We start from the raw sequence: 22,068 nt of genomic DNA, 5'->3' as shown, positions 1-22,068 counted from the left end.
AAATACAAAATATTATCCAGCCCTGATCAAGATAAGAAAAGAACTTACTTATAATCTGCATTGTGCTGATATCGAAGCGTACTCTGTGAAACACAGTGTACCCAGCTGCCAGGTAATCATTTTTACAAGAACAGTCTTTTCTTCTGTTTCCATTATAAGGGCATTCATAAGGGTTGTGTAGCCTAAACAAAAACAATACTTTCAGAAATTCCAGTCAGAACAATACTTTCAGAAATTCCAGTCAGTGCAGTACTTCTTTTCATACTGATGTTCTGATCAATGTCTATTACGTAAGTCCTTAATACGTATCAGCTTCCTATCTGTAACAATTTTTAAAATTTACATTACCCCCCCTCCCCAAGTACCACTCCTAAAGGATCTTTAGCCGACTGTTTCCAATTCTCTATGAACACTGCTCTTATACAAAGGTGTTTTGTGCTGTTGTCATCCGACTTTATTTTCCTGTCCTCCCTATGGGATGATGCTTTTCCTCCCACAATGGCTAAGGTCACATTAAGGCTTGTAGCAGTGGATGAAACAATTACATGGGATATCAAAGCTTATCTATAAACGGTTTGGGAACATCAGCTGCTTATGCTGAGGCTTCAGGGCAAGAGCTGCTTTCCTATTGTAACAAGTTGTTGTTAAAATATGTTAAACCAGTGCTCTTGACCAACTGTTGTCTTCTCTAACCTGCAGAGCTTAGCTTCCTAGGTTTGAATTGCAGTCCACTTTGAGTGCTCGATCCTGCCAAGTGAGGTAACATTGAATCGACCCGTCCCATTTGAAGGCAAGCTCCAGGGCAGGTCTTGCAAAATTATGCTATTGCTGTGCACCGGAGTTAATCTGACAGTGGGAGAAAATACTTCCAGTTGATATTATTGGGTCAAATATCTGTATGTGTTGTGGACGGGAAGCCTTGCCTACCGGGTGTCATTGTGGGGAATTCACGGGAGCTATGTCCACAATTTTCCATTCTACACCCGGAGTAGAAGCAAGGTGAATAGTGGGAAAACACAATGAATTGATAATTGTTCTATCAGTAGGATTTTGTGCTATGAGAAGTTTGCTTCATTTTCATGTGAATTAAGAAAAGTTAAAACTCCTTACAGAATGCCCTGTTTGTGATATTCATCCAGTATAAATGAATGAAGAAGAAAGCACTAATTCACTATCAGAAATACAACAAAAACCTATTGCTTTTAATCAATTTATCTTTAAACTCTGTCAGTGATAGCGGTCTTGCCTTTGAGATCAGAATGTTGTTGGTTCAAACCCCACTCCTGGGTCTGTAGAACATGATCTAGGCTGGCACCTGCATTTAATACTAAAGGAATGCTGTTCTTCCAGAGAGCCTGTATTTCAAATGTTAAATGGATGCCAACGTTGCTTGTTTGGATTGGTGTAAAAGACACCATGGCATTATTTTTAAAAGCTGGTGCTCTGTCTGGTAGATATCCCTCAACAAAGACCAACCAAAGCAAGTTATTTTATTTCATTTGCAATTTGTGGGATCTTGCTGTGTGAAAATTGCTATATTTATCTATGAAAGTAGAATGACTGCACTTCAAAAAGTAACTAATGGCTTAGAAGGCATTTTGGAGGATCCTGAATATATGAAAAGTGGCTATATAAAGCTTGTTCTTTTTAATGGAAAAATGTCTGAAACGATCTAATGGTAATTCTTATGCGAACAAGACTCAATAAGTAAGGTAGATATTTAAATTCTGCCAGCGTATTACTTACCTGTATCCATACACTTCGGAGTAGTTATCTTCCTCTCCACCGGATAAAGTTACATATTCCCTGGGATAATCAGAATGCATTCCTGCACAATATATCTGCAAACCAAAGTATCGATATAATGATGTAACAAACACGACTCTGAGCATACAGTATGCAGTTTGTTAACACATTACCTTTATTATTTTGCCTTCAATTTTTAGCAGGTACTCGCCATCCTTTTGCACGTCTTTTGTCTTCTGGATATCACTGCAACTTGCTGAAATATCACCTTTAAAACAGTGAAGATTATATGTAGCATAATGTCATCCATGAGATACTTTATTACATGGCTCAATGTTAGGCTGAGCCCTGTGGGGACATTCTGGCCTCTTCAGTTAGAAGGCTATGAGTTCAAGCCTTGCACTAATGCAGTTGTGAGGGAGTGCTACACTGTCAGAAGTACAGTCATTCAGACCAGACATTTAACCAAATTACTATGGCTTTCTGAGGTAGATACAAAAGATTTCTTGACACAATTGGAAGAGCAGCAATGGCTCAGTGCCCTAGTTAATATTTATCCCTCAATCAAAATGACTAACAACAGATTATCTGGTCATTATCTAATTGTTGAGTGTGGGATCATGCTGTGCACAAATTAGCAACTATGCTTCCCTGTGTTACAAAGGTGGCTGTATTTCAGAAGTACTTGAGTGATTGCAAAGCAATTTGGGATGTTCTGAGGTCCAGAAAGGCATTAAAAAGGGCAAGTTTTTAAAAAAGAAAAAATATCAAGATGAATATACTGTGTCAGCTAGAAATAATGGGCTAAATTTTGCGAGCCACCCAGAGGCAGGAAAGCAGGTAGGTGGACATGTAAATTAGGGTGCTTGCCATCACCCACCCACCCCACCCCCACTGCAGCTTTATGAGTAGCTGGGGAGGCATCAGGTGGGTCATCCACCCATGACTTAATTGAGACCCTTCAATGAGTAATTAATGCCCAGTTAAGGAACTCACTCTGGCACTGCTCCGATATAATGGAAAGTTCCAATGTTTAATGTGCAGCTCAGCAGGTTACACCCCGCAGGTTGCTGGCAAGTCAAAAAAGGAGTAGCTCTTACCAAGCCCCCAATGCCAACTGGAGGCCCCTCCCCAAAGTTTTTCCTCCCCATGTCAACCCTCCCTCCCCCACCTGTCCAACATGTTCCCCCCACCCTCCTTGCTGTGGCATGAATTTTTCTTTCCTGGAATTGTTTGGCATTGGAGAACTTTTCAAGGCCAGGGTTAGTTGGCTTTTCAGTGCTCTGGTTGGCCATTCAGTCAGAACACTCCAATTGGTTAATCATGGATTCCAGCGTTGCACTCAGTTTAACTTGTTTGTGTGCACGCAGTGGAATGGAATTTCCCGTTTAGAAGAATTCACTTGAAGAAAAATTCAAACACAACACACAGAAAACACAAGGAACATTTACGGTTAAGAAATCGCCATTTACTAAACGGCATGGAAATCGCTCTGAACAAAATCGCGACTTTGATTTGAATGTGAAATGTTTGTTGAAAGAATTGGGGGTAATGATGCTGGTGGTGGAAATATTAGGAGGTCACCACATGGGTGTAGCATGAGAGACAGAGTGGGAAAGGAGAGAGGGAGAGACAGAGTGGGAAAGGAGAGAGAGAGAGACAGAGTGGGAAAGGAGAGAGAGAGAGAGACAGAGTGGGAAAGGAGAGAGAGACAGAGTGGGAAAGGGGGAACAGTGAGAGAGACAGAGTGGGAAAGGAGAGAGAGAGAGACAGAGTGGAAAGGGGAGAGAGAGAGACAGAGTGGGAAAGGAGAGAGAGAGAGAGACAGAGTGGGAAAGGAGAGAGAGAGAGAGAGACAGAGTGGGAAAGGAGAGAGACAGAGTGGAAAAGGGGAGAGAGAGAGACAGAGTGGGAAAGGAGAGAGGGAGAGAGTGGGAAAAGAGAGAGAGGGAGACAGAGTGGGAAAGGAGAGAGAGAGACAGAGTGGGAAAGGAGAGAGAGGGAGACAGAGTGGGAAAGGGGGGTACAGTGAGAGAGGTTGAGTGGGGACAGTGAGAGAGAGCATGAGAAAGGGAGAAGAGTGAGTGAGAGAGACACCATGTGTGTGAAAGACAGAGAGTCTGTGTGGGAGTATGTGTGTGAGAGATAGACAGAGAGAGAGAGAGAGGGAGAGAGAGACTGCACCATTCAACAGACGAGAGAGAGAGAGAGAGAGAGACCGGCCGGAATTTTCTGTCCTAGTTGGCATCGGGCATCATGGTGGGTGTGAGTGGACAATATGGTGGGAAGGCCCAAAAAAAAGTTTCACAACGTGGTGAAACCAGTTTGCAATCATCTGCTCCGCCTCTCAATGACGGGTTGCAGTTCCCACCACTGGATGTCAGCAACATCATTTTAATATATCTGCGTATGATTATAATCCCTGCCCGCCAGAATTATCCCCCCACTGGATCATCCAGGCATGTCAATGTGATTGCAAGCCGACATGTTTCACAACGGTATATAAGCAACCTGCACTTTGCTCAGGACTTCAAGGTTTGCTTGTCTACCTTGCTTCGGGTAACACTCATGATCGTCAGTGCCAGGCTTCACAGCCAGCACCACATCACTTTGAGGGGGGCTCACAGGCAGCTCTCTACCTACTAGACCAGCTGTAAGGTGGGTGGCTTTTCAAGGAAGGGAAGAGGCTGCAGGGTGAGGGTTGTACTGAGGAAGGAGGGTATCCCAGGGTGTATATGGGGACACATGCTGATCTATGCAAGTGGCCTCAAGATGATGAGGGCTGAGGAGGCAGTGTCCAGAGGAGTTGAGTCCAGATGGACATGTGAGGGTGTGTGTGTGTGAGAGTGAGTGGTGATGCCCCTTGAGCTGGCAGTGAGTGAGATGCCAGTGAATGTGTGATGGGCTTGTGAGTGTGTGAGTTTAGAGTGATGAGATAGCTGCCTTACCCTGGCAGCACAGATGAGATCATTCATCCTCTATCTGCACTGGATGGCCAACCTCTTCTGTGCAGCATTGACACTGATCACCACTGCCACCACCTCCCAGGCTGGAATGATGAGATTTCTGGACCTCTTATGGCCAGAGTGGGTGGTGGAGGACATCATGGGGGGCCTCCAAAAGGCATTCCACTGACAGGTCACTGATCTCTTCCTGGCCTGGGCGGTAAGCATTGAGAACTGTACGGCTGCAGTTTGGGTATGGCACCCGGAGTGAGGGAATGAAATGGGAACAGCATGGCGTCAATTCAGAGGCTGTTGCCAGTGAGACAACGTTTTCCCTGTGGCTGCATAATTAATGAGGCTAGAAGCGGACAATATGGCATTAAAAGCCGCCATTGCAGTTTGCAGGTAAAATGTCCTTTTTCCTGTCTGCTACCGCAAATCTGGGACGATTCTGCCCACTGTTTATGTATGAGAGAGGGGCTGTATGTGTGTTTGTATGTGAGAGCCCGTGAGTGTAGGTGTGTGAAAGAAAAATTTGGGTGTGTGTCATGGTGTGAGAAAGCAACATTGCTGATCTCTAATTGCCTCTTAACCTGCTCTGCCCAAAGGAGAACAATTGCAACTCTACAATCTGTCCAGTGAAAAACTCGGGATCATTAAAACAATTACAATGATGTTATATCGTCAGCGTTATATATATAAATTAAATATTAAGATTGAATACAGATCTCCAGTAATTTTAAATGGTTCCCATTTCTATGATCGAAAATCAGAGCCTAACTGAAATGATTGAATAGACATGTCTTAATTCCCTGAGATTGACTGTGATTGACCCCTAATCTACTCAATGTAAGAGGAGTATTAGGATACCGTCACCCTGGCTGTACACTGTGTGGCACCAGTGAATATTCGCACTAACACACACACACGTCGGATTTGCTCTAAGTGCAATATGCGGCTAGCTGCAATGCGGCTCATCAAGTCGTATCATCACACACCCGCTGCATTATGTATGCATTCCCAGGAAACATGCTGTTTCCATGGTGGGCAGGCTCTCATTTGCCCGCCACACCATCACCTTGCCGCTTCATCACACTGGGCACAATATTTAAAGTGCAGCCGCACATTCTCAGCGCTTCCAGCCCACAACTGCTACATGGAAGACATGGCCCCAAAAGGCAAGAAGACTGCAGCCGCCAGGTTCAATGGCACATCCCTCGAGCATCTTTCAGACACTGTGGAGGTCCATCATGATGTCCTCTACCCCCAGCTCTGGCCACAGGAGGGCCAGCAACGTCACTAACCTGGCTTGGGAGGCAGTGGTCAGCGCCAACGCCCTGCAAAAGAGGACAACCACCCAGTGCCAGAAGAGGGTGAATTATCTTCCATTCCGCCAGGCTAAGTCACTCCTTTCATCACTCTCAACTCACACATCCAAAGGGTCTCACTCACTGCCAGTTCAAGGGACATTTACCATTCACTGTCTCACACACACCTTCATTGTCCTCATCTCATCCATGGGACCACTCACCACTCACACATGCCAGGCTTACTTATCATCTGGCCTGGTAGGCATCTTGCTTACACTCCCTCCATTTCTATCCATGCAGGACAAGCTGGCACACAAGAGGGTAAGGTCGCAGACTGGTGGAGGAAAGCCTGAAATCAAGGTCTTCACGGACTTTGAAAAAAGAGCAATCCAATTGGCTGGCGAGGATCTGGATTGTTCCTGTGCTGCTCTACCAAGTGAGGATCCAGCAGTGCAACTTCTAGCAGACAACCATGCTGGGAGTGATGTGTCCTCTTTCACAGGCCGCTGCCATGCACTAATTATCTCCCCTTGCTTCTGCAGGCACATCTTGGAAACAGCCAAGACGGTCCATGACCCAGGGCTTCCAATTACGCCCCTGGGGGAAGCTCAGAAGATTAATCTGCTGAAATCCTCTCTGAAGACCCGACACAGTGCTCACCCACACCCTCCACCAACGCAGAGACTGCACTGTCTCTCGGTGGGACCTAGCTTTAGAGTAACCTCGGGGTCATAATCTGGTGAGCACATCGCAATATCTGGTCCACAGCAGGCGGAGGTAAGGACTTCCCAGGTGTCCAACACTCAGAGAACTGCTGGAGGCCAGAACATTGCTGAGTCTGAGTCAGATGAGGAGCCTCTGGGCTCCGTCATGTCACAGTTGCTGGAGTTGCAAAGGCAAGCTAGGGAACATCAGGAAGGGATGTCCGCTGCAGTCCTTAGATTTCAAGGCACGATGGAGGAGTCCATCTGCCTTCAGGCTGGGGTGATAGTTCCAGTATGCCAACGCACTAATGTCAACACTGGTAGGATGGTGGCTGCCATGGAGACCTTGGTCCCTCCAATAGTGTGTATGTGAGAGGGGTGTGAGGCAGCCCGATCTCACTCCAGCTACCACTTCTCCTCAAGAAGTCAGCCAGGGGGCCTTGGGCACCCACAGGGAAGGGGATCAGCAGGTGTACCCCTTGGGGCCATCCACCCAGGTGACTCTGGGAGTGACCAGCCCATCCGAATCCCCTCTTCCTGTGACCTCAGCAGCTCCAGCTCCACAGGCTGAGGAGGGTGCCACTGCCGCACAGCAGGACCCCGAAAGCAGGCCGGGGCCCTCCAGGTCTCAGACCTCCAGAGGACGCTCGCCAAGGTCATCACAGACAGAGTGTCACAGTCAGCAGGCTGCCCCCACCTCCACTGTGGATGTTCAAGGAGCAGCAAGACATAGTGGCAGGGTTAGGAAAGTTAAGGAGAATTAGTTGCACAGCCTGGCCAAGGGTGTTAATCACTTGTACATAATGTTCACTATTGTCAATAAACTCCTAAGAATGTCTCCCTGCCTGTGGCTCCTTGTTCTGATGAGCTGTGTTCTTGTCACTCTGATGTGAAACCTTTCTGCACAAGATAAAGGCAGGTGTCTCAGTCCAGGGCCTCTTCCCTGTGTCTGTGCAGCCTTCAGACCACAGTGATAGTCTGGCCTCAGACTCCCTGGAAACATTACTGATACCTGCACATCGATGGTGCTGATCATTGCTGCCAGAATGTCGTGGGCAGGTTTCACAGAGTTCCATCATTTTCTCTGTGCACTCTCAGCATCTTTAAGGTGGGGCTGGCCCCCATCTCTTCAGCATCTGTGACCTGTGACCAGTGACGCTGAGCTCCTGAAGGGCTCAGGTGCTGAAGGCTTTCAAAGGATCAGATGCTTTTAAAGTTTTGTGGCTGTGTCTCTATGAAATGACCCTGATCCCAAAGCGTAAGTGAGCTGGCCCCCGGTCAGACAGAAATCAGACATTCTCAGAGGCTATGTGAAGATCCAAGGAGTGTCCTCATTGCATGTCATCATCATCCTCCTGCATTTGAGCAACTATTAGGGCCTCCACTGCGTCTCCATGACAGGAGCATTATCACAGAGGGTATATGCACTGCCATAAGCCAGAGTGGAGTCAAACGTTCATAGACATCCATTCTGACTTGAAAATATATCGTCGTTCCTTCACTGTCGTTGGGTCAAAATCCTGGAACTCCCTTCCTAACAGCACTGTTGATGTACCTACACCACATGGACTGCAGCGGCTCAAGAAGGCAGCTCACCATCACCCTCTCAAGGGCAATTAGAAACATAGAAACTAGGAGCAGGGTTAGGCCATTCGGCCCTTCGAGCCTGCCCCGCCATTCATTATGATCATGGCTGATCATCCACTTAATAGCCTGCTCCCGCTTTCTCCCCATATCCTTTGATCCCTTTTGCCCCAAGAGCTATATCTAACTCCTTCTTGAAAACATACAATGTTTTGGTCTCAACTGCTTTCTGTGGTAACGAATTCCACAGGCTCACCACTCTCTGGGTGAAGAAATTTCTCCTCATCTCAGTCCTAAACGGTCTATCCCATATCCTCAGACTGTGACCCCTGGTTCTGGACTCCCCCACTATTGGGAACATCCTTCCTGCATCTACCCTGTCAAGTCCTGTTAGAATTTTATAGGTTTCTATAAGATCCTCCCTCATTCTTCTGAACTCCAGTGATATAATCCTAAGCGACTCAATCTCTCCTCATATGTCAGTCCCACCATCCCAGGAATCAGTCGGGTAAACCTTTGCTGCACTCCCTCTATAACAAGAACATCCTTCCTCAGATAAGGAGACCAAAACTGCACACAATATTCCAGGTGTGGCCTCATCGAGGCCCTGTATAATTGCAGCAAGACATCCCAGCTCGAATCCTCTTGCTATGAAGGCCAACATACCATTTGCCTTCTTTACCACCTGCTGCACCTGCATGCTTACCTTCAGCGACTGGTGTATGAGGACACCCAGGTCTCGTTGCACATTCCCCTCTCTCAATTTATAGCCATTCAGATAATAATCTGCCTTCCTGTTTTTGCTACCAAAGTGGATAACCTCACATTTATCCACATTATACTGCATCTGCCATGCATTTGCCCACTCACTCAGCTTGTCCAAATCACACTGAAGCATCTCTACATCCTCCTCATAGCTCACTCTCCCACCCAGCTTTGTGTCATCTGCAAATTTGGAGATATTACATTTAATTCCCTCTCTAAATCATTAATATATATTGTGAAGAGCTGGGATCCCAGCACCGATCCCTGCAGTACCCCACTAATCACTGCCTGCCATTTGGAAAAAGACCCATTTATTCCTACTCTTTGTTTCCTGTCTGCCAATCAGTTCTCTATCCTTCTCAATACACTACCCCCAATCCCATGCGCTTTAATTTTACACGCTAATCTCTTAGGTGGGACTTTGTCGGAAAACTTCTGAAAGTCCAAATAAACCACATCCACTGGCTCCCCCTCATCAACTCTACTAGTTACATCCTCGAAAAATTCCAGTAGATTTGTCAAGCATGATTTCCTTTTCATAAATCCATGCTGACTCTGTCCGATTCTGCCACTGTTTTCCAACCAAAGATGGCTCGCTGTGGCTCTTCAGCAGCATGTGCAGGAGCCCAGCCACCCTGTGGATGCTGCTCCTCTCTCTGTGCAGCCAGGCATCCCTCTTCTCTGTCATCTCTGCTCTTTGTACGCCACGAGGCATACAGCTGGTTCACCAGACTCAATTACAATTATCATCAATTAGGGAGGGGCAATAAATGCTGGCCCAGCCAGCGAAGTCTACATCCCATGAATGAATTAAATAAAGATGCAAATTAAGGATCCATGGTCCTCACTGCATGTTGTCATCATCCTCCACAAATCTAGCGGCTATGAGGGTCTCCCAAGTGCACCTGCCTCGTCCGACAAGTGTGAGGGACTCATTGTCATCATCATCGCCTTCGAGGACCTCCTCACCCTCAGTTCCTGCATCTCCCCCTCAGCCAGCTCCTCTCCCCATTGCAGCACCAGCTTGTAAAGGGCGTAGCAGGGCGATGACAATGCATGATGCCCTCTGTGGACTGTGTTTCGGGGCTCCACCAGACCGGTTCAGGCACTGGAACCTTATTATCAGCATCCCGATGGTTTGCTCCACCAAGTAGCCCTTGTCCCTAAGCAGCCAACCCTGCAGCCTGTGTGGACCCTGGAAGATGTCAGGGATCTGTGACTAGCTGAGAATATAGGAGTCATGGACACTCTCTGGAAATTGTGTGCAGACCTGCAGGATGCATTTGTGGTGGTCACACACCAGCTGCACATTCATATGGAAGCCCTAGCAGTTGACATGGTCGACCCCTTGTTGCGATGGAGGTCTGAGCACCATGCGAGTGTGGTTGATGTCACCCTGCACATGTGGGAAACCCGAGATCTGGGCAAATCCAATCATTCTTGCTTCCTGGCTCTCTTGGTTCCAGGTGAAATGCACAAGGTTCTGTGCCCTTCCGAAAATGGAGTCCATGATCTCATGAATGCATTTGTGGGTGGAGGCTTGTGATATCCCACAGAGGTCACCTGTGGAACCCTGAAAGGAGCAATTGGCAGTGCGGCAGACACTCCATGGACACTGGCAGTGGATGCCCTTCATGTCCCCGTGGCGCCAAATCCTGCAGTAGCTGGTAGATGTGACTGATCAGGTCCCTAGACATGCGCAGTCTTTGGCAACACTGATTGTCAGTCATCTGCAGGAATGAAAGGCGACGTCTATAGACCCTGGGTCTAGCTAGGTGCCAACCAAAGATGGCCCGCTGTGGCTCTTCAGCAGCATGTGCAGGAGCCCAGCCACCCCTTCTTCCTGAGGATGCTGCTCCTCCCTCTGTGCAGCCAGGCGTCCCTCTTCTCCGTCATCTCTGCTCTTTGTATGCCACGAGGCATACAGCTAGTTCACCAGGCTCCATGCTCCTGTACTCCTCCTGCAGCGTGAAAGAGAGAGAGCGAGAGACATGTGGTTAACATGGGTTAAGTCTGAAGGCCCCTCAACGCATCCTGGAGAGTGATGGCCACCACTTGGATGGTCAGAGTTTAGCATGATACATGGCTGCCCGAAACCCCACCCATTGGACTGCAGGCTGTGCTCTCAGGTCAGGCACAGGCATTCTCCTAACCCACACTGCAAGGCTGTGCTGTTATCTTGAACCATGGGGGAGACTGGTCCAAACCGGGATGATGACATTGTAAGGGTCTGAGAGTGCCTCCAGCAGTGACTGCTCCATGGCCAGCTTCAGTGAGTAGATTGTACAATGTGCCCAGTCGTCCAACTGTTCTGGAGTCCACTAAAACGCTCATTAGTTTACAGTCTGTGCCCAAGGGGTGAAAAGCTCTGGAGCACTCGGTGGCACTTGCATGACCCTGCGTTGCATGAGTGGGCAGATAAGTTAGAGGGCTGAATCCATGCATGTCAATGTGTCTGTGCCTGAACTGTCTCAGCTGCAGAGGAATGGTCACTTTATACAAGGTTTCCCTAACACGTGGCCACTTCCCTCCCCTCCACCCCGTATGTGCTTGTGCACTTCAACCACAGGGCAGCCCTTGCCCCCACCCGCCAGTCACCTCAACCGAAGGGCAGCACTTTCTGCCCTGCCCCCCCCAACGCGCCTCAACCTTGAAGTCTAACAGGTGACCCGGGCGAGCGCTGCACAGCGTTACTGTGTACTCGCCTCCGGGTTCCTGTCAAAGTGCAGCCCGCCAACTGTACACTTTATACATGCTGTTGTGAAACACATCAGAGTGCAATCAAACCGACATGGGTGAACCATTAAGCGGGGTTGGGGGGGGGGAAGGATTCCGGCGGGCTGGCCTTCTAATGATATGCAGATATATTACAATGAGTTCCTGGTGTTCGATGGTGGGAAATGTGGCCCGCATTGAGGGGATGAGCAGAAAGTCACAAATAGGTTTCGCAATGTCGTGAAACTGAATTTTTGGCCTCACCTTATTGCCCACTCACACCGCCAAGCACACCCAACACCAGTGAGCGTGGGTGACTGCACCCACAGTTTCACACACAAATATACTCACTATCTGACACACACACACACACACACACACACACACACCACACACACCACACACACGGCTGAATTTTATGCCTTGCGTGTCCGACCTGATTGGGTGTACAATAGCGCGAGATGACGTCAGGCGAGAGTATCGATGTTGTCCTGCACTTGCCTGATATTTTAGTCGGCGGGCACACGCAAAACTCGGGAGCGCGCCCACCGACAATTGAGAGGGCAACTGAGCCTATTAACGGCGCAATTGACTCCGATTTCTGGTTGCCCACCTAACCTTATGGTGGGAGAATCGGCTAGGCGGCCTTTGCATTTTTCATCAAACCTCATCCATGGGTGGGATGAGATTGCTGTGATGAAATAAAATAAATAAATTTCTGTGATCAGCGTTTTCATTAGTTAATTGTCAGGTGATTCAGCTTTTGAAACCTTTCTTTTTGCTTTTTCAGCTCCTCAGCTCCCTAAAGCAGCTCTCTGCCTTCGGGGAGCTGACAGTGCTGGCCCACTCCAGCGGTGATGTCAATGCCTGTCTTCTTCACGGCCCCACCCAGCAGCATTGAAATTGTGCTCAGGGGTCAATCGCAGTGGGCAGTCATTTCCCAGCTGATCCCAGGCCCACCAATTGTTCCTGCTCGCCAAGCTAAAAATTCAGGGCACAGACTCACACACGCATCCTCACTATCGCTCACACACACACGCACACACACAGAAATACACAGACACACACGCACACACGCACACACACAGACACACCGACACACACACACACACACACACACACCGACACACAGACACACACCGACACACAGATACACACACACAGACACACACCGACACACAGACACACACACAAACACAGACACACACAGACACATAGACACACACACACAGACACACAAGACACACACTAACACGCACACACAGACACACAGATACACAGATACACACAGACACACACTCGATGCACACCGACACACAGACACACACACACCAACACACAGACACACACCGACACACAGACACACAAACACACACAGACACACACTGACACACAGACACACACAGAAACACAGACACATAGACACACAAGACACACACAGACACACAAGACACACACAAACACGCACACACAGACACACAGATACACAGATACACACAGACACACACTCGATGAAGCTCCAGCATTTTGCGTCTGAAGCATGATTACGTCTAACTTATGAGACCAAAAGACATAACACAGCCCAATGTATTATCAAAGTTGATTTTGTAAATCATAATGAACAGGAAAGAAGGACAGTGCAAGCAGAGGTGAGAGCTGATTTTTGAATCAGTCGCTTCTGGCGAGGAGTGTTGATCAGAGGGTGTGTTGCTTGGGAAATTGTGGGGTCTGTGATTTTCCCACTGTTACTTTAAATGGAAAGAAAAATCAGGCACCATAGATCTGTAATTTCCTGATCAGCAGCCATTGCTACTGACACATTTCACTGGGATAGCAGCCTTGGGAATCACCTCTACTTAAAAATGTCGTTTGAATTTTTTTTAAGGTTAATAAATAATAAAGCTGATACTTGAGTTGCATTTTAACTATCATTTTTTTAAGGATTGTCTCAGCATCACAGCGTGTGAACAAAAATCACTGGAGCTTGGTATTCCCTCGCACTGTCAGCTGCTGAGTTAATAGTATTGAGTGGCTGCAACTTGGCAGCACTCGAATTGGATTTTCATTACCTCATCTTTCTATGGTCACTGCCTGGCACTTCAATCTGCCTGCCTACATGTAGTGAATTGAATCAGGTTTTTAGGCCAAGCTCCATGACATTTGCCCGAGAGGGAACACTGACATTTTGTTTAAGAGCTGAAGGAGGGGAAGTTGGCTCTTAGTTGGGGAGGGTGCAGGGGGTTGAATCCTCTCTTTGTTAATCCTCTGGCAATGAGTTGTGGAAAAATCCAACTGTTTTCTGCTGTGTGATCTTTTAACAATAAGATTTTGGGTGGTATTGCTTGAAAGATTTTTCACCACAACAAAGATGAAAAAAGGAATATCAAATTTCCGGACGGGATAACACAAACTGACTATTGTTAGTGGTGAAATTGAATGTACAATTAAGTTTATCACATTTTAAAAAATCACCTAGTGGCAAAAATTAGAATTCAAATAACTTACAAACATTGTTGAAGCAAGGAGTCTGGAATTGTGGCTTTTGGTTTGGAAGGCACAGTTCACTAAGTTGACTGTCATCAGTCAGGCATTGCACTTTTCTCTCCATTATCCCAACTCCACAGGTCACTGAGCACTGAAATAATTGGAAAACAATCTTAACGATGAATAAAACAAGTGAATTACGTTAACTATAATGCATTTAGATGCGGAGCATTGATATTAATTCACTTCATTTTGCAGCTAGTGCTGAAGTGCATTATTAACTGAGAATTCAGTGCGTTCATTGTGTAATTGAGGTTAATTTAACAGATGTTAACTTCGAGTACTGCCGACCTTCATGATGATAAATAAAGTCAATGTTAACATAAAATAAATTAAAAAATAGCCAATAACTGACCAAAAATAGGCTGTTAGCCAGTATTTAAACATCTCAAAAGTTTGATAGCTTTAATTTGCTGTTTACTCTTTGTGACAGTTTTGGTTCTTATCACTTGCAGGTTACAGAGAAGCCTGAAGCCTACTCCAGAGGCTTGAGTGCACAATGTAGACTGGCTCTTAAGTGTAGTACTGAGGAGCTGCTAGACTTTTGGAGGTGCCGACTTTCAGATGAGGAATTAAACTGAGGTGCCATCTGAGGCAGATGTGAAAGATAACATGACACTATTCAAAGAGCAGAGAAGTTGTTCTAGTATCCTGAGGAATAAATCTTGGCCATGAAATCTTTTACGTCCACCTGTGAAGGCCTCAAGTGTGAGCACTGAGGCAAGGCTGCTCAGCAGTAGTCACTATTTACCCTCAGGATCAATTAGTGTGACAGTCATCGAGTAATCTTCAGGATCCATTCACATCCCTGCAGATACAGTGCAATTGTCTTTCAGTAATAAGATGTAGGATCAGAAGTAGCCCATTCAGCCGATCGAGTCTGCTCTGCCATCCAATGAGATCATGGCTGATCTGATAATCCTCAAATCCACTATCCTGCCTTTTCCCCATAACCCCTGATTTCCTTACTGATTAAAAATCTGTCTCTCTCAGCCTTGAATATACTTAATGACCCAGCCTCTACAGCCCTCTGCAGTAAAGAATTCCACAGATTCACTACCCTCAGAGAAGAAATTCCTCTTCATCTCTGTCTTAAATGGGTGACCCCTGACTCTGAGATTATGCCCTCTGATCCTAGACTCACCCACAAGGTGAAACAACCTCTCAGCATCTACCCTGTTAAACTCCCTAAGGATCATGTATATTTCAATAAGATCGCCTCTCATTCTTCTAAACTCCAATGAGGACAGGCCCAACCTACTCAACTCTCCTCATAAGAAAATCCCTCCATACTCAGGATCAACCTAGTGAACCTTCTCTGGACCGCCTCCAATGCCGGTATATCTTCCCTTAGATAAGGGGACCAAAACTGTTCACAGTATACTACTCGGTGTGGTCTAACCAGTGCCTATATAGTTTTAGCAAGCAATAATCCACTAAAAAGATTGATGCAACTGAACTGCACTGATCATGAATAATTGCAAAACAATATATCAGATGGGGTAAGGTTTTGGAAAGCAGATTTTGATCATTAAAAGCAACTGATTACTAAGTGGTAAACCCAGATTCCACTGTTTATCTGGCTCTAATCTAAATATTTTACTTGTTCTCTTGCTCAGCATATTGATTCCTTGTGGAATCCAAGCCCAGCAGGTGCCACTTGGTTTCTGGGATCTCACAGGGAGACAGTATCCGTGGCTGGAATTTGCCGCAATGGGACTGTAACATGCATCGAGCCATTTGAAACTCCAATGGCTTCGACAAGAGTGTAAAATCCTGCTGTCCCAAAACCCAAGCCCATGTGTTGGCCTTGAAAGCGGCTGTTGAAATCTGATCAAAAGGGGCACAACCCCAGTTGTGTCCTCAACCAACATCCACACACCTGCACTTCCAGGCAGACTTTGCTGAATAGTGATCAGGAATTTGAACCTAAAACTATTTTTCTCTCCTTAGGCTTGCAGCCCTGAGCTGATAGTAGCATCTCTATTGTCACTCTGGCTTGTGGGAGGCAGTGGCGTAGTGGTGTTTTCATCGGAGTGGTAATCCAGAGACTCAGGGTAATGGTCTGGGGACCCGGGTTTGAATCCCACCATGGCAGATGGTGGAATTTGAATTCAATAAAACAAATCTGGAATTAAAAGTCTAATCACAGAAGCACAGTGCAGAAGAGGCCCTTTGGCCCATCGAGTCTGCACCAACACATGAGAAACACCTGATCTACCTACCTAATCCCATTTACCAGCACTTGGCCCATAGCCTTGAATGTTATGAGGTGCCAAGTGCTCATCCAGGTACTTTTTAAAGGATGTGAGGCAACCCGCCTCCACCTCCCTCCCAGGCAGCGCATTCCAGACCGTCACCGCCCTCTGGGTAAAAAGGTTTTTCCTCACATCTCCCCTAAACCTCCTGCCCTTCACCTTGAACTTATGTTCCTTTGTGACTGACCCTTCAACTGAGGGGAACAGTTGCTCCCTATCCACCCTGTCCATGCCCCTCATAATCTTGTACACCTCGATCAGGTCACCCCTCAGTCTTCTCTGCTTCAACGAAAACAACCCAAGTCTATCCAACCTCTCTTCATAACATAAATGTTTCATCCCAGGCAACATCCTGGTGAATCTCCTCTGCACCCCCTCCAGTACAATCACATCCTTCCTATAATGTGATGACCAGAACTGCACACAGTACTCCAGCTGTGGCCTCACCAAGGTTCTATACAACTCCAACATGACCTCCCTACTTTTGTAATCTATGCCTCGATTGATAAAGGCAAGTGTCCCATATGCCATTTTCACCACCCCACTAACATGCCCCTCCACCTTCAGAGATCTATGGACATACACCCCGAGGTCCCTTTGTTCCTCAGATCTTCCTAGTGTCATGCCTTTCATTGAATACTTACTTGTCAAATTACTCCTTCCAAAGTGTATCACCTCACACGTTTCAGGGTTAAATTCCATATGCCACTTATCTGCCCATTTGACCATCCCTTCAATATCTTCCTGTAGTCCAAGACACTCAACCTCACTGTTAACCACCCGGCCAATCTTTGTGGCATCCACAAACTTAGTAATCCTACGCCCCACATAGTCATCTATGTCATTTTTATAAATGACAACTAATAGGGGACCCAGCACAGATCCCTGTGGTATGCCACTGGACACTGGCTTCCAGTCATTGAAGCAACCTTCTGTCATCACCCTCTGCCTCCTACAACTAAGCCAATTTTGAATTAAAGTAATAAGGAATTAAAAATTTGGGTCAGAGCCCCTGCGATCTCCTCCCTTGCCTCCCTCAGCTGTCTGGGACTCAAATCATCCGGACCTGGAGATTTGTCCACTTTTAAGCCTGCCAACACCTCCAATACCTTGTCACTCCCTATATCAATTTGCTTAAGAACCTCGCAGATTCTTTCCCCAAGTTTGATACCTAATCCTCATTCTCTTGGGTGAAGACGGATGTGAAGTATTCATTCAACACTCTAGCGATGACATCTGGCTCCACCTATAGATTTCCCCCTTGGTCCCTTATGGGCCCTACTCTTTCCCTGGTTATTCTCTTCCCATTGATATACTGATAGAATATTTTGGGATTTTCCCTACTTTTACCAGCCAGAACTTTCTCATATCCCCCCTTTGCTCTCCTAATTGCTTTCTTAAGCTCCACCCTGCACTGTCTGTACTCCACTAATGCCTCTGCTGATTTTCTTCCCTTGTACCTGCTAAAAGCCTCTCTTTTCCTTCTCATCGTAACCTGAATATCTCTGGTCATCCATGGTTCTCTGGGCTTGTTACTCCTTCCTATCACCCTAGAGGGAACATGTTGAGCCTGTACCCTCCCCATTTCCATTTTGAATGCCCCCATTGCTCTTCTGTAGATTTCCCCACAAGTAGCTGTTCCCAGTCTAGCTTGGCCAGATCCTGCCTTATTTTACTAAAATCCACTCTCCCCCAATCCAAAACATTTTTTTGCAACTTGTCTATTTCTTTCTCCATAACAAACTTAAACTGTACCATGTTGTGATCGCTATCACTAAAATGCTCCTCCACCACCACCTCAGCCACCTGTCTGGCTTCATTCCCCAGAATTAGGTCCAGCACTGCGCTGTCCCTTGTTGGACCCTTTACATATTGACCTAAAAAGTTCTCCTGTACACGTTTCAAGAAATCCACTCTATCCAAGCCCTTAACACTATGTCTATCCCAATTAATGTTGGGAAAGTTGAAATCATCTAATACAATTACCCTATAGTTATTGTTTTTACACACCTCCACAAATTGTGCACATATTTGCTCCTCAACTATCTGGGGGTCTATAATAAACACCGAACAATGTGGCTGCCCCTTTTTTATTCCTAAGCTCTACCTGCAAAGCTTCATTCGAAATCCCCTTCAAGGTATCATCTCTCCTTAGTGCAGTAACTGACTCCTTAACTAATAATGCAATGCCTCCTCCTCTTTTATCCCCTACCCTGAAGATTCTATATCCCGGAATGTTGAGCTGCCAATCCTGCCCCTCCCTCAACCATGTCTCAATGATGGCTATAATATCACGATTCCATGTGTCAGTCCTCATCCTTAACTCATCCGTTTTACCTGTAATACTCGTGGCATTAAAGTAGAGGCCATCCAGCCTTGCCTTACTCCCTTGAAACTTATTGCAGCTGTACTCCCTCTGACTTGATTGTTTTACTGTATTATGATGTGTCCCTATTCTGATAACATTCTGTGTCCCCTTCCCCTGCTGAATTAGTTTAAACTCCTCCCAACAGCACTAGCAAACCCACCCACAAGGATGTTAGTCCCACTCAGGTTCAGATGTAGACCATCCCTGCTTGTACAGGTCCCACCTTCCCCAAAAGTGGTCCCAATGATCCAGGAATCTAAAACCCTCCCTCCTGCACCAATTCTTAAGCCACACATTCATCTGCGCTATTCTCTTATTTCTGAGCTCGCTAGCACGTGGCACTGGGAGTAATCCAGAGATTACAACCCGAGAGGTTCTGCTTTTTAGTCTACTGCCTAACTCCCTGAATTCTTGATGCAAGACCTCATCCCTCTTTCTACCTATGTCATTAGTATCAACATGTACCATGACCTCTGCCTTATCACCCTCCCCCTTCAGGATGTCCTTCAGCCGTTCAGTGACTGGCTATTAATGGCCATGAAGCCATTGTCGATAGTTGTAAAAACCCGTCTGGTTCACTGATATCCTTTAGGGAAGGAAATCTGCCATTGTTAGCTAGTCTGGCCTATATGTGGCTCCAGATCCATGGCCATGTGGTTGACTCTTAAATGCCCTCTGAATTAGGGATGGGCAATAAATGCTTTCCTAGCGAACGATGTCCACCTTCCATGGACAAATAAAAAAAGAATCAGCTAACTTGGCACAGGTCAAGGATTGAACTTTTTTTTGTCTGTATAACTCAGCTACCTAAAGGTTAAATTTGGAGAACACCCAAGTATTGTCATTGGAATTAGATTACTAAAACTGCAGAAAAATCACATTTGTTCAAAATTTTAGTCACATACAAAATTAAATCTTGTGTCAATGTTCTCCTTTTAGTATACATAAAAAATAAAAATTAATAAGGATAAATGAACAGGAAGTGCAGTTTGGCAAACCCAATATACCTTGCGCCAGGCTCCGACCCTCCAGCTGGCTGATGGGGGGCACTCTCGGACATCACATTCATGAATACTGGGGGGCGGTGGATCTGGACAGTCACTGATTGATGTTGATGGTAGGTCATACGCATAATGGTCTTGGCCAGAGTTGACCTCAGTGCAGTAAACCATCCTTTGCTGATACCCTGGGCCACAGCTTGCTGAACACTATGTAATTAAAATGATTATGTTCTAATGGACACTCTTATTCAGTTCTATTGACTGCAATACAGCACATTTTGTAAGCATGCATTTCCATTTATATCAGTGTAACTTAACTTTATCTTTAAGCTTGGTGTTATTGGCAAATTATAATACAATATATATGTGGGCGATGTCCATATCCCATGAATGAATAAATATAAAATGAATAACAAACTAGAAGTATCCTACTTTACAGTGTTCACTAGTAAGACTGCAGCGGCTCAAGAAGGCAGCTCACCACCATCTTCTCAAGGGCAATTATGAATGGGCAATAAATGCTGGCCCATTTGAATGAATAAAAAAAAATCTACAAGTATCCTGCTTCACAGTGTTCACTAGTAGGGGAAACATCATGGGAACCAAAGTAAGCAGGCACAGAACCTTGTTAGTCATTGCTATGCAAGGAGATTTTATCCCTCTCATTTATCTTTACCTGGTACATTTTCACGGTCGCCTTAATCAGTATAAAATTCAGCACTGTTCCCCTCCCACTTAACGATATTTGCACAAAGGTACATATGGTAGAGGCTGTAAACTGCTATGGCATTTGATCTATCATCAACGCAGAGCTCTTTCTGGACACAATTTAATCGCAAACCTATAACGAGCACTCCTTTCTGTACACTATAATATTTCAGTTTCCCACGTTGAGCTTCTGCGCGGGTTTTACCACCAAATTATGCATAGTTCGAATTTTCAACCATACCCATTGAAGCAAAGTTGGCAATTCCCAAGCACAATTTACTTAATTGTTAAAAACATTAATGTATAATTATGACAAGTTTTTGATAGACTGGAAGTCAAAAAAAAACCTGAAACTTAAGTATCCCAAATTGTAAATAATTTGAAAAATCTTCTCATCTGAAGAAGTTACTATTTTGTTTTTCCATCAGTGATGGCCAATGTCTACGACGAATAAAGGAGCTACCTCATCCACTATGGCTTTGAAATCGGTAACTTCAGTCTTTCTGACAAAAAATAAATATCATGTAAAAGTGAGTAGACTTATGGATTGCCCCCAACAATCTCTATTGAGGTTGGGTCTGTGTTATATTTGAAGTTGAAAAACATATTACAAGTGAAGCAAAATAATAATCTAGACTTTTCCCTCAATCTCTGTCTCAATTTTCTTTTGTTCTGTAATTTGCTGGAAGTAAAATCTGGTAATAGTGTGACCAGAACATCTGGTGCCTTGATGAATCAGCAGAATTATCTGGGTGAATTTGAGTCAAATCTGAGACAGAAGAAGAAATAGAGCCAGGAAAAGAGAAAGTAAGAAAAAATCTCTACTGATTGCCTATAGGAATGAGACTCTACAGTTTAAATTGTTCACTTCCTGGATTGGAGAGGTTGATAGACATTGCTAAAACATAATATTTCCTAATTTAAGAAAGTAATTACAGTGTTAAGTACCAGTTTTAATTTTCTATGGCGAGTTCAGTTGACAACTAATCTGTAAATGCAGAAAACTCATGAAACTCACAGGGAGATTCAGGAGGAGCTACCATTTTTTGAGGTAAATGGTGGAGCAGAACAAATTGTCCAGAAACTTGGGGTGATTCAGAATTCACAGGGTATCTTCCCCATCACAAATTGCTAGAGTCTTAAAAGAGGCGGCTAATGAGGTGGTAGATGCGTTGGTTTTAATTTTCCAAAATTTGCTGGATTCTGGAAAGGTTCCATCAGACTGGAAGGTAGAAAATGGAACACCTCTATTCAGTCGATCATTAGAGAGATTATAGCTGGGCACCTAGAAAAACTCAGGGTAGTCAGGAAGAGTCAACATGGTTTTGTAAAAGAGAAATCATGTTTAACCAATTTATTGGAGTTCTTTGAAGAAGTAACATGGGCTGTGGATAAAGGGGAGTCTGTAGGAGTACTGTAC

At 45.6% G+C, this 22,068-nt stretch overlaps 1 protein-coding gene across 1 annotated transcript in view; it reads right to left on the bottom strand.

Annotated features, from left to right (window-relative positions):
• The window catches only part of LOC121293232 (A disintegrin and metalloproteinase with thrombospondin motifs 20-like), a 440,993-nt gene that overhangs the window by 14,582 nt on the left and 404,343 nt on the right, over positions 1-22,068 (bottom strand). Inside the window, exons 32-36 of the mRNA XM_041216086.1 lie at positions 19,947-20,147; positions 14,275-14,404; positions 1,920-2,014; positions 1,747-1,841; positions 49-182 (exon numbers count right to left, since the gene is read on the bottom strand). Of these exons, the coding sequence (XP_041072020.1) occupies positions 49-182; positions 1,747-1,841; positions 1,920-2,014; positions 14,275-14,404; positions 19,947-20,147 (655 nt within the window). The remainder of the gene's footprint in view (positions 1-48; positions 183-1,746; positions 1,842-1,919; positions 2,015-14,274; positions 14,405-19,946; positions 20,148-22,068) is intronic.

This window comes from Carcharodon carcharias, chromosome 21 (genome assembly GCF_017639515.1).
Source record: "Carcharodon carcharias isolate sCarCar2 chromosome 21, sCarCar2.pri, whole genome shotgun sequence".
NCBI classification, from domain to species: Eukaryota; Metazoa; Chordata; class Chondrichthyes; order Lamniformes; family Lamnidae; genus Carcharodon; species Carcharodon carcharias.
The sequence above is the reverse complement of the archived record's forward strand: the minus strand, read 5'-3'. Positions and strand labels throughout refer to the sequence as shown.